This window comes from Aphelocoma coerulescens, chromosome 1A (genome assembly GCF_041296385.1).
Source record: "Aphelocoma coerulescens isolate FSJ_1873_10779 chromosome 1A, UR_Acoe_1.0, whole genome shotgun sequence".
Classification (NCBI taxonomy): domain Eukaryota; kingdom Metazoa; phylum Chordata; class Aves; order Passeriformes; family Corvidae; genus Aphelocoma; species Aphelocoma coerulescens.
In genome coordinates this window covers 9,114,256-9,130,552 of record NC_091014.1, presented here as the reverse complement: position 1 = coordinate 9,130,552, position 16,297 = coordinate 9,114,256, and the positions used below count along the sequence as shown (strand labels likewise).

Genomic DNA, 16,297 nt, shown 5'->3' with positions numbered 1-16,297 from the left:
CAACAGCAGCGGCAAGGACCAGAGCTCCTGCAAGACCTTGGGAGAGGAGAAGGAAAAAGAAGAGGAAGAAGACAATTTGGATTCTGAGGGAGACGGAGAAAACATTGATGTGACTGTGGAGGCAGATGACAGTGGCAGTGGAAATGAAGGAGAAGGCAGTCCTGTGGCTGCAAACGAAGGAGACGACGATGATGCCAATGAACAAGATGAAGATGTGAAGTTGAAGAAAGAAAGTGATGTTAAAAGTGACGATGGCCATGATGCAAAGAAAGATGAAGGCTGGAGTGATGGGAATATGCCAGGAGACAATACTGCTGAAGCAAATGAAGAAGAACCTGGCAATGTTACTGGAGGTGTGGAAGACCTAGATGAAGTAAATGAAGGAGAAAACAAGGATGTGAAGGTGGAGCCAGACAAGGATGCTGGAAAGGAAGAAGGAGATGGAAGTGAAGAAAAAGCCAATGATGTGCATATGAAGGCAGGCAACAGGGATGATGTAAATGAAGGAGTATACGAGGTAGATGGAAAGGAAGAAAAAGCAGATGTGAAGGTGAAGGAAAGCAGTGATGCCAGTGAACAACAAAGCAGTGATTGGATTGGGCAGGAAGACAACAGTGATGGTGGGAATGCAGTAGACCACAGTGGGTTTGCTGCATCTGAGGAAAAAAACACTCGCCTTGGAAATGAAGAGACCAATGTTGCAAACAGAGATGAGAAACAGGGTGATGCGAATGCGAATGGAGAGAAGAATGAAGATGCAAAAGAAGGAGAACAAGGTAATGTGGCTGCCAGTGAAAAAGAAGGCCGTGGTGATGGCAAGGACAAAGGCAGCCGTGGTGGAATTGAAGAGAAAGAAGACACCCGGGACGTTGGGAATAAGCGAGGGATCCTTTTAGTGGATCGCATACAGTGTCCTGTCGAGGACGTGGAGAGAGGTCGCTCAGTGGCAGCGGAGCTGATGGAGAGCTTCACGCGTGTCTTTACTGACAGCGTGAGCAATAGTTTCTACCCGGTGCCTCAAGAAGCCATCGGGGTGGGCAGTGCCTTTGAGGGTTGGAGTCCCCGTGAGCAGGATGTGGTGTACCGCATGCTGGTCCCACTGAATCCCCCGCCGGGACACGCCTTCCACCTGGAGCTGAACAGTGCCGGGCAGATGGCAGCAAGGACCTTCTGCGTCCGTGTGGAGCTGGTGTGCACGTGCGAGAGGGAGCAGCTGGGCGAGAAGCTGTTGTGCTTCCTGCACCACTCGCAGAAGGAGCTGCGGCGGAAGCAGAAGCCCAGCCTCCTAGAGACACTCTGCACTGGCTCCTACCTGGACGTGGAGAAAACCTCCCACTGGTTCTACCAGCTGGTGAGATGCTCGTGGCTGCATTTGCCTCAGTCGTACTCGTGGCACTTGGTGTTTCAGCCCTGCAGCCGGTCCTGCCAATTCCGGCTGAGCAAAGGCAAGGAGAGCCTGATGGTGGAGATGCTGTTTGGGGTGCGCCACGGGGACTCCGACATCTTTGTGGTCAGCCAGCCCACAGAGGCCCAGAAAGGCGGCTCCAGCAGCTTTGTCAGCAGCCGGCCCGCCAAGGCCGAGTCCATCGCAAGCACAGCGTGGCCTGAGACGTACGCTGTGGCAGAGGCAAAATTCTTCCAGCACGTGGCCAGGCAGGTGCCGTGTGAGAGCTTGCACCTGAAATGCCTGCAGCTCTTCACCTACATCCTGAGGGGCACAGGTTTTTCCAGCTCGACCTGGAAGACTGTGGTCATGCACGTGCTGACCACCGTACCGCTGTCCAAGTGGCGCAGGAGGGAATTTGAGCGGCGGCTGTGGGACATCATGGCATACCTGCGCCGCTGCCTGCAGTTGAAACGCCTGGAGCACTTTGTCCTGGGCAACAAGAGGCTTCCTGCGGAGATCAGCTTGCCGCCGGCAATGCGAACGGTCGAGCCGCTCAACCTCTTTGAGCACCTGGCCCGAGATCCGGCCGCCCACGCGGAGGCGATGCAAGCTTACGGTCAGCTGCGATTCCGCCTCTGGACGCTGCTCTCCAGCCACTGAGAGGAATTCCCTGCACAGAGCTGTGCTGGGGGGGCTCACACCCGATGGCAGCCACGTGAGCACGGCATCATTCTTGCTTTTTTCACTGGCAATCCTGAAGCTGCTTTCCTGCTCCCGTGGATGGAAGATGCTGCGGCACATGGATTCACCGTGCAGACACACATCTCTGCGTTGCCTTGCCCTTCGCCTTCCAGTTTACCACGGTGCTGTTGCAATGTTCCTATGTCTATGAGGCAGAAACTGGCTCCACCTGCACATCCTTACAGAAGACTATGAACTGAGAGAGGTTTCTTGGCACACCTCCTAGACCAAAAAACAAGCCTGTTAGGGACTTAATGTAGTTCTTCAGTAAGCTGTGCTAATTGTAGTTTTTTAAGGATGTAGTTTTTCTTAGTGTATGAAAATACAACAGATAGTTTTAATTCACTCTACCATGGACTACCATTGGTAGTCCAATTTTTCATAATGGGAACTGGATATATTATCCATGCTTCAAGAGGCCCTTTAGTATTGTCAGTGTATAACCTATTTTGTAAAGTTACCCTTAGTTTAGGCAATTAAACTACACTGCTGTAGTTGCTTGGCTGCTTTTCAGTAATATCCAGATATCTATGTTTGGAAAAACAATAAAAGGAGAGAAGTTTCTCAAATTGCCTGAAAAGTGTCCTTCTTTATATTTAACCCAATGGTTCTTAGAGAATGTCCATCCATTGCAGCTACCTGAAAAAATGACAAAGTGACTCAAGGGTGATTATGTCCAGCAGTCACATCTCGGTATTGCACTTCTGCAACACTCTAGAGCCAGGCTATTAATTTTGTCTCATGAACTCAACCAGAAGTCATGATGGTTGAAACAGCTAAAATATTAATTAATCCTCCCACTGTCGTTATAGAAGTTTCCCCTCCTCATTGAGAGCATGGGAAAGAAAGCTGCTGTGGCCCACGTCAGAGAGGGAAGTCCTCTGAGGGGCCAGGAACAAGCAGCTCCGTGTGAGGAGAGCAGGCCGGAACCTCCCAGAGGATCGCTGCCAACAGCAGAACTCGCTGTTCCACTGAGAGGGAACTGTGCTCGCTGAGCTCCCTGCCTTTTGCTTCCTCTGCTGGGCAGGCACTGCTCCTGATGCCATGAAGATTTTTTGCCTTTTCTTTTATACCCCTATTATACCTTTTACAACTTCTGTATTCTTAGTGGGTTTTGCCTACATTCTTGGACTTGTTTGTCAAGCTAAGAGACTCAACATTTTAGAAGCTTCGTAGTTAGGGATCGGTGTGCCCCAGACCCCAAGGTCCTCTCCAGAACACATTCTGTAAACCAAGATAGAACCATCCAGTGGAAGGATCCTTGGGGAGGGGGGCTCACTTGAGCCTCTCATTGGGGAATCTTGGATAGATATGCTAATTAGTAAAACCTATAATGTTATACCTAATGTTGGGGACACAAACACACACACACACTCGGTGGGGCGCATCTCGATGCATATGACCTGGACGTGTGCACCTAAGGATCCTTAAAATAAATACCAAGGTAAAATCCCTTTTCCCCTTCTAACCGGGTATGATTCTTGATTTTAAGACCAGGAAAAGGCATCACTCCCACCACAGCCCCTTTGGCCCAGCTTGTGGAAGGAGGAGAACACCCTCCTTGCTCCCTTCTCCCCAAACACACCCACCCACTCTGTTCCCCTCTCCTCTGCCCCCAGCTGCAGAGACCTGCCCTGTCCCTTGCCCCAGCTCCAGTCTCTCATCAGTCCCTTCCACAAGGACGTGTGCTCTCAGTGGGTAGGACTTGATCTCTGTGTGCCATTGAGCCTTACGGCCTGACCGCACAGCTTGTGTGGCCTCTGGGGCGATGCTTGGATTCGGGGAGAAGCACGGCCCCCATGGCTTCTTGTTGCACAATCCACCCAGGGCTAGATTGGCCAGGGCCAAAACTATTGCAGGTGGTCAAACTGTGGGTGTGGCTGTGAGTTTTGGTGCATGTGCAAGTGTGCTGTGTGTCTGAGGAGCATGCTGGGAGAGGGGAAGGGCAGAACCTACAGCTGTCCAGTGTTGCCACTGAAACACTGTTGTGTAGCTCAGGTGCTGGATTTAACTGGTCGGTAGTATGCAACCCCACTAGGATGGAAATTGAAAACAGTGTTCCATAAGAGCAAGCATAGCCAAAGGATCTGGATGCCTTTCTGGCACTGAGCTGTTCTTTCAGGCCTTGAAAACAGGGGAGCTCTGATAAAGTAACTGAGCACCTGGTTGGTATTAACTCTCCTTTGCACTGTCAATTCCCCTTCTTTGGGAATACCTCACCCTGCGGGCTCTGTGTCTCTCCTAAGCCTGTTAGTATTGATGTGAGTGTGCTTTTTATGCCCATGCCATCTGGCACTGGTATTACACCAGAGTTGTTCCTGCCACTGCGGTTCAAGGTCTCTCCATTTCTGCATGAAACTCTCGCCTCCTTTGTTACGGACACTGCACTCCTTAGGAAGCTGAGAAATACATTTGAACATAGTGGGAAAATCTTTGAAGTGGAAGTGTTGCGAAGATGTGTGGCCAATTTCACAACATCTTTCCTGTGGAACTGCTGCAGGCTGAATGGAGCAAGTCCTGCTGTCAGATGTGCATTCGGAGAAAGCAGGTTTGAATGAAATGAGTCACAGCCAGAGAACTGTCAGCGCTTATCAGTAGTATCAGATACAGGTTTCTGTAGCCAATTGTCCTTTGGATTTACTGAAGAAGACCCCTTAGCGGTTTAAATCCTGGACACTGAAATCCACAGAAAACTCACATTTGCTCCGAAGCAAAGTCCCTTTCCCTTACTTCTGTTTTCCTTCATCAGTGGAGCACAAACTGAGTTAGAATTTAAAACTGTGTTGTTCTCTGTACAGCTGCTACCAGAGAGGATGAGCAGAAGTATCAGGACAACCTGCTGGTGTCTTCTCTGGCCATAGACATCTGGGCTGTAAGATGTAGCAAAGTCATTTATCTTGCCTCAGCGTTGCCGTGTTCATGTCCAGAGAATGGCCTGTTGTCAGAAGCCTTTCTGAAGACGCAGTTAGTTGAAAATTGCAGGTGCAGGTGCTTGCAACTACTTTAACCTTTTGTGCATCCTTCTGAGGGAAGCATAGTCTGAAATGAAGAAGTGGCAGTATTTTGAAGGCAAGTGCAATAGAAGGAGGGTAATTTGTTTGGAAAGGTGGGGATAGCACTGCCTATCATTTCACAAAGCATTCTTTGAGAAGGGAAGAGCTGCGTGCCTTAAGGTGCTAATCATGATCAGCATGTTCCATTCTGAACACCTGGACATGCTTGCAAAATACAGGACATGCCTCCATCCAGGCTGGAAAGAAGGAGCCCACTGCTGCAGGGTGGAGTGGGTTCCTTTGTGCAAGTCAGCACAAGTCCCAAAGCCTTGAGGTGGATTGGAAGGTAGAGAGCTTCTAGACACAAGCTATTGCCAGAGTGTTTGGTTGGTGTTGCCTGTTCCTCAGAGTGTGGACTAATCTCCACTCTTCATTCCCCGTGACTGTTTCCTTCCTAAGGAAGATTCACGCCTTTCTGATTGCAGGTCATGTGCTTATGCAGCTAAAGGTAGCTGGGAGGCTGCTGAGCTGAGCTGAGCTGAGCTGAGCTGAGCTGAGCTGGTAGGCTAAGTGGAGCAGTAAAAGTCATTCACAGTCAGTGAGTGAGTTGACCTCAGGTCCTTCAAATAATGCAGTCCAAGAAGATTTTGCCAGTATTTCCACTGGAAGCCTACCACGGGTCTCTTGCTTTTTCTGTGTTTGACTGGCTGGTAGATTGGGAGGGACAAGAGGGTGTGAAATGCTTGAGCAGGGCATGAATGAAATGGCTTTTTTCTTTAGTTGGTCCTAGGCGTCTCAACCTGAAGTTCTAGGGAGAGAGAGTGGGAGTGGCAGAGTTTGTTTAAAGCTGCCTTTTCTCCAGGGTCAGCAAATGAATAGGCTCTTTACCACTCTGGGTCTGGTAGTGTGGGCTTTCTGAATAGCTTTCGCTACAGGCGAGTTTATGAAACACCTTCCTTAGAGTAGCGTGGAGATTTTCTCTTACCTGCTTGATTCTCAGGTGACTGGAGGTCAGAAGAAATTTTTCCTTACATTCTGCATCTTAGTTACTCCTGTGGATTAGGAGAGCACTGTGAAGGGACTGGAAGGTAGTGATCAGTAGAGATTTAAAAAGAGGAGGATGATATGCGCTGCTGAAACACAGTAGCCTGTGAAATTCCTGACTCTCTCGTCTTTCTTTGTGATGATGCCTGATCAGTGGCTGCTGTGATCCTGTCTTCCTCTGCTTCCCTCCCTGCTGGGTACCACTTGGGACATGGAGCTGTTCAATGGCGACCTCATCTAGATGGCAGAAATTATAAGGAATTGATTGTTATTATATAGGATGGTTCAGAAAACTGTTTTCTGAATGCACCCAGCTCTTGTGTCATGGCTGGAGAAGAGAAGGGTGATTAATCAGACATTCTGTGTTTTGTCAGCCCTCAGCTGATAAAGAGTATTTCAGAGATCACCCAAGAGGAATTTGAGTAGCTCAAGGGAGCAAAAAGGGAGCTCCTGCTGTGCTGTGCTGTGATCAGCATCAGAGAAACTCTTCCCAATAAACAGCACCATCGTAGCCAGTAGCAAGGATCTCCAGTCAGAAAAAAGCAAGGGAGGAGGTTTGTACTGAGGATGGCGTCTAAATGCAGACACGTCTACATCCCTATACAAAATAGAGTTCCTCTCGGAATGGCAAGAGAGAAGCCAGTTGCTGCAAGTGTCAGGAGGAGCACATCTTTATGTGGCATTGAGGGAGAGCACATTAGAGTGGAGTGAGCTAAGCTTCAGGAGTTCTGTGTTTTGAGGACTTTTCTTTTTCCTTTTCCAAACTTGTATTTCTTGTTACAGTGGCTTGTCCATTTCTCAGCCGGGCTATTGATCAGCCACATCTAGCGTAAGAAGTAGTTTGGATGGGCCTGAGTATTTTTATCCTGCTTTGCAAAGCCTAAGTTGGTTGTGTGTGATCGTTTGTCAGACAATAAACAGATCTTTGAAAGTGTTCCTAATTCAGGAGAGAAACCCTGACATCCTTGTCTTCACAAAAGATGTGTGAGGTGGGACAGTGCTGGTGTAAACAAAGGGTAGGCCATAAGACTGGATGACATTACAACTTCCTGTGCATCACATAAGCAGCATGAATTTCCTTATTTCTCACTAAATCAGTAAATAAATATTAGCCTATGTGATGTGCTGCCTCCAAAGTAAATGTCACAAACAAGTGTGCTTGAGATCGCCAAATAAAAGAAAGAGCTGAGCCCAGGTGGTGTTTTCAAGGCCAAGGCTTAATAAGAGTTCCTCAGATCACACTACAGCCTGGAAAGGAGGGGGGAGGGGAGATGTACCAACACAGCAATAAATATAAATATTTGTAGTAAAAAGTTCCACCATGAATAAAAAAATAAAAGCCTACACCTGCATACCAAGAGCATCCATGGATCATGTCACCCATATTTATATTTGACAAGGGTTTGTGTGGGAGGGTGCTTGTGCCTGCTTTGTACAGGGAAGCCCTGGGGTTCCCAGGTTCACGACTGATGGGTCTGCACTTTGTGTCTGTTGAGGCTCTGGGTGCCCAGGGCCATGATGAGTTCCCGGGCTGGGGATGGCGGGTGGGGCTGGCCTGTGATGCGCTCTGGGGCCTGTGACACCACAGGGGCCGTGTCACAATGGGGGCAGCTAGAAAAGGCCCCGTTGGTTGCCGTTGCCCCCAGTAGAGCCTGGGCAAGTGGTGAGTGCACACAGGTGGTGGGGAGGCCGGGCTGGGGGAGGGCTGGGGCAGAAGCGCCGGCAGCCGGGGCGTGTGTTCTGTCCCTGCATGCAGGGCCCAGCCCCTGGCGGGAGCGCCTTGCTCCGGCTCGGTGCTCGCTGGGGCAGCGGTGCAGGCCTTGCCTCCTGCCAGCTGCCGGGGGCCCTCTCCTTCCTGCTGCCACATCCCTGTGGCTCCTGCCCCGCACCGGCTGCCTCCATTCCGGCCCTACTGAACCCCTTCTGTGTGTCCTCTTGCAGACCATGGCTTTATTGTCATTGCTCTTCGTGCTCGTGCAAAGCCTGATCCAGTACCCCCAGCCAGCTGGGGATGGGCTGGATGAGGCCACGCACCGGCGAATGCAGGAGCGGGAGGAGCTGCTCGACCGCGAGATGGCTCGGCTGCTGCAGGAGCTGGAGCAAGGGCCCCCGGAGCAGCAGGACGAGGGCTGGGGAGCCCTGCTCTTTGGTGCCCTGCAGCAGTGGCCATTCTGGGCTCTTGCTGGACTCCTGCTCCTCTTGGGCCTGTGGTTTAGCTGCAGGAGAAAGAGCCGCGAAGCCAACAGCAGCGGCAAGGACCAGAGCTCCTGCAAGACCCTAGGAGAGGAGAGAGGAAAAGAACAGCAAGAAGACACTATTGATTCAAAGGAAGATGGAGAAAACCATAATATGACCGTGGAGGCAGATGACAGCGGTAATGAAAATGAAGGAGAAGGCAGTCCTGTGGCTGCAGATGAAGGAGAGGAAGATGATGCCAGTGAAGGAAATGAAGATGTGAAGGTGAAGGAAGACCAAAATGTGAAGAATGAAGATGCCTGTGACTTAAAGAAAGATGAAGGACGGAGTGGTGGGAATGTGCCAGGAGGCAACACTGCTGAAGGAAATGAAGAAGAACCTGGCAATGTTGCTCGAGATAAAGAAGGCCATGCTGAAGCAAATGAAGGAGAAAACAAGGATGTGCAGGTGGAACCAGACCATGATGCTGAAAAGAAAGAAGGAGGAGATGGAAATGAAGAAAAAACCATTGATGCAAATACGAAGGCCGGCAACAATGATGATGTAAAAGAAGGTCAATACGAGGGAGATGGAAAGGGAGAAAATGCGGATCTGAAGGTGGAGGAAAGCAGTGATGCCGGTGAGCAAAGAAGCAGTGATTGGACAGGACAGGAAGACAGCAGTGATGGTGGGAATGCAGTAGACCATTGTGGTTTTGCTGCAACTGAGGAAGAAAAGAATGACGTTGGAAACGAAGAAGGCAATGATGGAGACAAAGATGAGAAAGGCAGTGCTGCCGATATGAAGGGAGAAAAAAATGAAGATGGAAATGGAGAGGAGCACGGCAATGTTGCTTCAACTGAAGAAGGTGCTGATAAAGCAAGTGAAGGAGACAGCAACAATGTGAAGGTGAAGGAAGACAGGCATTCCAGTGAACACAGAACCAGTGATCGGAATGGGAAGGATCAGGAAAACAGGGATGCGAATGTGAAAGGCAAGAAGAATGAAGATGGAAAAGAAGAAGAAGGTGGAAATGTGGCTGCCAGTGAAAAAGAAGGCCGCGGTGATGGCAAGGACAAAGGCAGCCGTGGTGGAACTGAAGAGGAAGAAGACACCCGGGACGTTGGGAATAAGCGAGGGATCCTTTTAGTGGATCGCATACAGTGTCCTGTCGAGGACGTGGAGAGAGGTCGCTCAGTGGCAGCGGAGCTGATGGAGAGCTTCACGCGTGTCTTTACTGACAGCGTGAGCAATAGTTTCTACCCGGTGCCTCAAGAAGCCATCGGGGTGGGCAGTGCCTTTGAGGGTTGGAGTCCCCGTGAGCAGGATGTGGTGTACCGCATGCTGGTCCCACTGAATCCCCCGCCGGGACACGCCTTCCACCTGGAGCTGAACAGTGCCGGGCAGATGGCAGCAAGGACCTTCTGCGTCCGTGTGGAGCTGGTGTGCACGTGCGAGAGGGAGCAGCTGGGCGAGAAGCTGTTGTGCTTCCTGCACCACTCGCAGAAGGAGCTGCGGCGGAAGCAGAAGCCCAGCCTCCTAGAGACACTCTGCACTGGCTCCTACCTGGACGTGGAGAAAACCTCCCACTGGTTCTACCAGCTGGTGAGATGCTCGTGGCTGCATTTGCCTCAGTCGTACTCGTGGCACTTGGTGTTTCAGCCCTGCAGCCGGTCCTGCCAATTCCGGCTGAGCAAAGGCAAGGAGAGCCTGATGGTGGAGATGCTGTTTGGGGTGCGCCACGGGGACTCCGACATCTTTGTGGTCAGCCAGCCCACAGAGGCCCAGAAAGGCGGCTCCAGCAGCTCTGTGAGCAGCCGGCCCGCCAAGGCCGAGTCCATCGCAAGCACAGCGTGGCCTGAGACGTACGCTGTGGCAGAGGCAAAATTCTTCCAGCACGTGGCCAGGCAGGTGCCGTGTGAGAGCTTGCACCTGAAATGCCTGCAGCTCTTCACCTACATCCTGAGGGGCACAGGTTTTTCCAGCTCGACCTGGAAGACTGTGGTCATGCACGTGCTGACCACCGTACCGCTGTCCAAGTGGCGCAGGAGGGAATTTGAGCGGCGGCTGTGGGACATCATGGCATACCTGCGCCGCTGCCTGCAGTTGAAACGCCTGGAGCACTTTGTCCTGGGCAACAAGAGGCTTCCTGCGGAGATCAGCTTGCCGCCGGCAATGCGAACGGTCGAGCCGCTCAACCTCTTTGAGCACCTGGCCCGAGATCCGGCCGCCCACGCGGAGGCGATGCAAGCTTACGGTCAGCTGCGATTCCGCCTCTGGACGCTGCTCTCCAGCCACTGAGAGGAATTCCCTGCACAGAGCTGTGCTGGGGGGGCTCACACCCGATGGCAGCCACGTGAGCACGGCATCATTCTTGCTTTTTTCACTGGCAATCCTGAAGCTGCTTTCCTGCTCCCGTGGATGGAAGATGCTGCGGCACATGGATTCACCGTGCAGACACACATCTCTGCGTTGCCTTGCCCTTCACCTTCCAGTCATGACGGTGCTGTTGCAATATTGCCCAAAGTCTGTAAGGCAGAAACTGGCTCCACCTGCACATCCTCACGGAAGACACTGATGCTGAGAGGTTGCCTGGCACACCTGGAAGACCAAAACCGAGCCTGTTAGAAAATTAGTGTAGTTTTTTCAGTGACCTGTATGTACTTTATAATGGTTTTGTAAAGATGTAGTTCATCTCAGTCTGTGGAAGTGAAGATAATAGTTTTAACTCACTTTACCATAGGAGAATAGGTAGTCCAAGTTTTCCTAATAGGAACTAGTTTCATCATCATCGCGTCAAGAGGTCCTTTAGGATTGTTAGTGTGAGATTATTGCCCAGTTACCCTTAGTTTAGGCAGTTGAGCTACTCTGGTATAGCTGCCCTTCAGTAATATCTACATATGTATGTTTGAAGAAATAATAAAAGGAGAGAAGTTTCTCAAATTGCCTGAAAAGTGTCCTTCTTTGTATTTAACCCAATGGTTCTTAGAGAATGTCCATCCATTGCAGCTACCTGAAAAAATGACAAAGTGACTCAAGCGGTGATTGTGTCCAGCAGTCACATCTTGGTATTGCATTTCTGCAACACTCTAGAGCCAGGCTATTAATTTTGTCTCATGAATGCAACCAGAAGTCATGATGGTTGAAACAGCTCAAATATTAATTAATCCTCCCAGTGCTGCTTAAAACCTGCCCCTCCTCATTGAGAGCATGGGAAAGAAAGCTGCTGTGGCCCACGTCAGAGAGGGAAGTCCTCTGAGGGGCCAGGAACAAGCAGGCAAGAGTGAGGAGAGCAGGCAGGGACCTCCCAGAGGAGGATCGCTGCCAACAGCAGAACTCGCTGTTCCACTGAGAGGGAACTGTGCTCGCTGAGCTCCCTGCCTTTTGCTTCCTCTGCTGGGCAGGCACTGCTCCTGATGCCATGAAGATTTTTTGCCTTTTCTTTTATACCCCTATTATACCTTTTACAACTTCTGTATTCTTAGTGGGTTTTGCCTACATTCTTGGACTTGTTTGTCAAGCTAAGAGACTCAACATTTTAGAAGCTTCGTAGTTAGGGATCGGTGTGCCCCAGACCCCAAGGTCCTCTCCAGAACACATTCTGTAAACCAAGATAGAACCATCCAGTGGAAGGATCCTTGGGGAGGGGGGCTCACTTGAGCCTCTCATTGGGGAATCTTGGATAGATATGCTAATTAGTAAAACCTATAATGTTATACCTAATGTTGGGGACACAAACACACACACACACTCGGTGGGGCGCATCTCGATGCATATGACCTGGACGTGTGCACCTAAGGATCCTTAAAATAAATACCAAGGTAAAATCCCTTTTCCCCTTCTAACCGGGTATGATTCTTGATTTTAAGACCAGGAAAAGGCATCACTCCCACCACAGCCCCTTTGGCCCAGCTTGTGGAAGGAGGAGAACACCCTCCTTGCTCCCTTCTCCCCAAACACACCCACCCACTCTGTTCCCCTCTCCTCTGCCCCCAGCTGCAGAGACCTGCCCTGTCCCTTGCCCCAGCTCCAGTCTCTCATCAGTCCCTTCCACAAGGACGTGTGCTCTCAGTGGGTAGGACTTGATCTCTGTGTGCCATTGAGCCTTACGGCCTGACCGCACAGCTTGTGTGGCCTCTGGGGCGATGCTTGGATTCGGGGAGAAGCACGGCCCCCATGGCTTCTTGTTGCACAATCCACCCAGGGCTAGATTGGCCAGGGCCAAAACTATTGCAGGTGGTCAAACTGTGGGTGTGGCTGTGAGTTTTGGTGCATGTGCAAGTGTGCTGTGTGTCTGAGGAGCATGCTGGGAGAGGGGAAGGGCAGAACCTACAGCTGTCCAGTGTTGCCACTGAAACACTGTTGTGTAGCTCAGGTGCTGGTTTTAACTGGTCAGTAGTATGCAACCCCACTAGGATGGAAATTGAAAACAGTGTTCCATAAGAGCAAGCATGGCCAAATGATCTGGATGTCTTTCTGGCACTGAGCTGTTCTTTCAGGCCTTGAAAACAGGGGAGCTCTGATAAAGTAACTGAGCACCTGGTTGGTATTAACTCTCCTTTGCACTGTCAATTCCCCTTCTTTGGGAATACCTCACCCTGCGGGCTCTGTGTCTCTCCTAAGCCTGTTCGTATTGATGTGAGTGTGCTTTTCATGCCCATGCCATCTGGCACTGGTATTACACCAGAGTTGTTCCGGCCACTGCGGTTCAAGGTCTCTCCATTTCTGCATGAAACTCTCGCCTCCTTTGTTACGGACACTGCACTCCTTAGGAAGCTGAGAAATACATTTGAACATAGTGGGAAAAACGTTGAAGTGGAAGTGTTGCGAAGATGTGTGGCCAATTTCACAACATCTTTCCTGTGGAACTGCTGCAGGCTGAATGGAGCAAGTCCTGCTGTCAGATGTGCATTCGGAGAAAGCAGGTTTGAATGAAATGAGTCACAGCCAGAGAACTGTCAGCGCTTATCAGTAGTATCAGATACAGGTTTCTGTAGCCAATTGTCCTTTGGATTTACTGAAGAAGACCCCTTAGCGGTTTAAATCCTGGACACTGAAATCCACAGAAAACTCACATTTGCTCCGAAGAAAAGTCCCTTTCCCTTACTTCTGTTTCCGTTCATCAGTGGAGCACAAACTGAGTTAGAATTTAAAACTGTGTTGTTCTCTGTACAGCTGCTACCAGAGAGGATGAGCAGAAGTATCAGGACAACCTGCTGGTGTCTTCTCTGGCCATAGACATCTGGGCTGTAAGATGTAGCAAAGTCATTTATCTTGCCTCAGCGTTGCCGTGTTCATGTCCAGAGAATGGCCTGTTGTCAGAAGCCTTTCTGAAGACGCAGTTAGTTGAAAATTGCAGGTGCGGGTGCTTGCAACTACTCTAACCTTTTGTGCATCCTTCTGAGGGAAGCATAGTCTGAAATGAAGAAGTGGCAGTATTTTGAAGGCAAGTGCAATAGAAGGAGGGTAATTTGTTTGGAAAGGTGGGGATAGCACTGCCTATCATTTCACAAAGCATTCTTTGAGAAGGGAAGAGCTGCGTGCCTTAAGGTGCTAATCATGATCAGCATGTTCCATTCTGAATACCTGGACATGCTTGCAAAATACAGGACATGCCTCCATCCAGGCTGGAAAGAAGGAGCCCACTGCTGCAGGGTGGAGTGGGTTCCTTTGTGCAAGTCAGCACAAGTCCCAAAGCCTTGAGGTGGATTGGAAGGTAGAGAGCTTCTAGACACAAGCTATTGCCAGAGTGTTTGGTTGCTGTTGCCTGTTCCTCAGAGCGTGGACTAATCTCCACTCTTCATTCCCCGTGACTGTTTCCTTCCTAAGGAAGATTCACGCCTTTCTGATTGCAGGTCATGTGCTTATGCAGCTAAAGGTAGCTGGGAGGCTGCTGAGCTGAGCTGAGCTGAGCTGAGCTGAGCTGAGCTGGTAGGCTAAGTGGAGCAGTAAAAGTCATTCACGGTCAGTGAGTTGACCTCAGGTCCTTCAAATAATGCAGTCCAAGAAGATTTTGCCAGTATTTCCACTGGAAGCCTACCACGGGTCTCTTGCTTTTTCTGTGTTTGACTGGCTGGTAGATTGGGAGGGACAAGAGGGTGTGAAATGCTTGAGCAGGGCATGAATGAAATGGCTTTTTTCTTTAGTTGGTCCTAGGCGTCTCAACCTGAAGTTCTAGGGAGAGAGAGTGGGAGTGGCAGAGTTTGTTTAAAGCTGCCTTTTCTCCAGGGTCAGCAAATGAATAGGCTCTTTACCACTCTGGGTCTGGTAGTGTGGGCTTTCTGAATAGCTTTAGCTACAGGTGAGTTGATAAAACATCTTCCTTAGAGTAGCGTGGAGATTTTCTCTTACCTGCTTGATTCTCAGGTGACTGGAGGTCAGAAGAAATTTTTCCTTACATTCTGCATCTTAGTTACTCCTGTGGATTAGGAGAGCACTGTGAAGGGACTGGAAGGTAGTGATCAGTAGAGATTTAAAAAGAGGAGGATGATATGCGCTGCTGAAACACAGTAGCCTGTGAAATTCCTGATTCTCTCGTCTTTCTTTGTGATGATGCCTGTGAATGACTGATCAGTGGCTGCTGTGATCCTGTCTTCCTCTGCTTCCCTCCCTGCTGGGTACCACTTGGGACATGGAGCTGTTCAATGGCGACCTCATCTAGATGGCAGAAATTATAAGGAATTGATTGTTATTATATAGGATGGTTCAGAAAACTGTTTTCTGAGTGCACCCGGCTCTTGTGTCATGGCTGGAGAAGAGAAGGGTGATTAATCAGATATTCTGTGTTTTGTCAGCCCTCAGCTGATAAAGAGTATTTCAGAGATCACCCAAGAGGAATTTGAGTAGCTCAAGAGAGCAAAAAGGGAGCTCCTGCTGTGCTGTGCTGTGATCAGCATCAGAGAAACTCTTCCCAATAAACAGCAACATCGTATCCAGTAGCAAGGATCTCCAGTCAGAAAAAAGCAAGGGAGGAGGTTTGTACTGAGGATGGCGTCTAAATGCAGACACATCTACATCCCTATACAAAATAGAGTTCCTCTCGGAATGGCAAGAGAGAAGCCAGTTGCTGCAAGTGTCAGGAGGAGCACATCTTTATGTGGCATTGAGGGAGAGCACATTAGAGTGGAGCGAGCTAAGCTTCAGGAGTTCTGTGTTTTGAGGACTTTTCTTTTTCCTTTTCCAAACTTGTATTTCTTGTTACAGTGGCTTGTCCATTTCTCAGCCAGGCTATTGATCAGCCACATCTAGCGTAAGAAGTAGTTTGGATGGTTTTTTGTGCTACTGTGCAAACCATCAGTTGGATGTAGGTGATCTTTTGTCAAACAATAAACAGATCTTTGAAAGTGTTCCTAAATTCAGGAGAGAAACCCTCCCAAAAGGGTTTATCTCACAAAAGATGTGTGAGGCAGGACAGTGCTGGTGTAAAAGAAGGGTAGGCCTTAACATTGGATGACGTTTAAACTTCCTGTGCATCATTCAAGCAGCTTCTAATTCTTGCTTTCTCACTAAACCTGTAACTAAAAATTAGCCTGTATTGTATGACAGGCTGTGGCCAAAGTAATAAATATTATTGTTAATAGTAAAGAACATCTGCCTGCAATCATCAGTAAAAGCCTGCACCTATATAGAGAGCGTATCGGGGTCCTGTCACCCATATTTGTATTTGACAAGGGTTTGTGTGGGAGGGTGCTTGTGCCTGCTTTGTACAGGGAAGCCCTGGGGTTCCCAGGTTCACGACTGATGGGTCTGCACTTTGTGTCTGTTGAGGCTCTGGGTGCCCAGGGCCATGATGAGTTCCCGGGCTGGGGATGGCGGGTGGGGCTGGCCTGTGATGCGCTCTGGGGCCTGTGACACCACAGGGGCCGTGTCACAATGGGGGCAGCTAGAAAAGGCCCCGTTGGTTGCCGTTGCCGCCAGTAGAGCCTGGGCAAGCGGTGAGTGCACACAGGTGGTGGGG

General features: G+C 49.9%; 2 protein-coding genes across 2 annotated transcripts; both read left to right on the top strand.

Annotated features, from left to right (window-relative positions):
* Positions 1–472: 472 nt before the first annotated feature.
* Positions 473–2,047, top strand: LOC138104559 (inositol 1,4,5-trisphosphate receptor-interacting protein-like 1). Its single transcript, XM_069003845.1, has one exon. The coding sequence runs from the start codon at positions 473–475 to the stop codon at positions 2,045–2,047; it is 1,575 nt and encodes a 524-aa protein (XP_068859946.1).
* Positions 2,048–9,141: 7,094 nt separating this feature from the next.
* LOC138104558 (inositol 1,4,5-trisphosphate receptor-interacting protein-like 1) lies at positions 9,142–10,641 on the top strand. The gene has a single exon (XM_069003844.1). It carries the CDS (start codon positions 9,142–9,144, stop codon positions 10,639–10,641), a length of 1,500 nt encoding a protein of 499 aa, XP_068859945.1.
* The last annotated feature ends 5,656 nt before the right edge of the window (positions 10,642–16,297 follow it).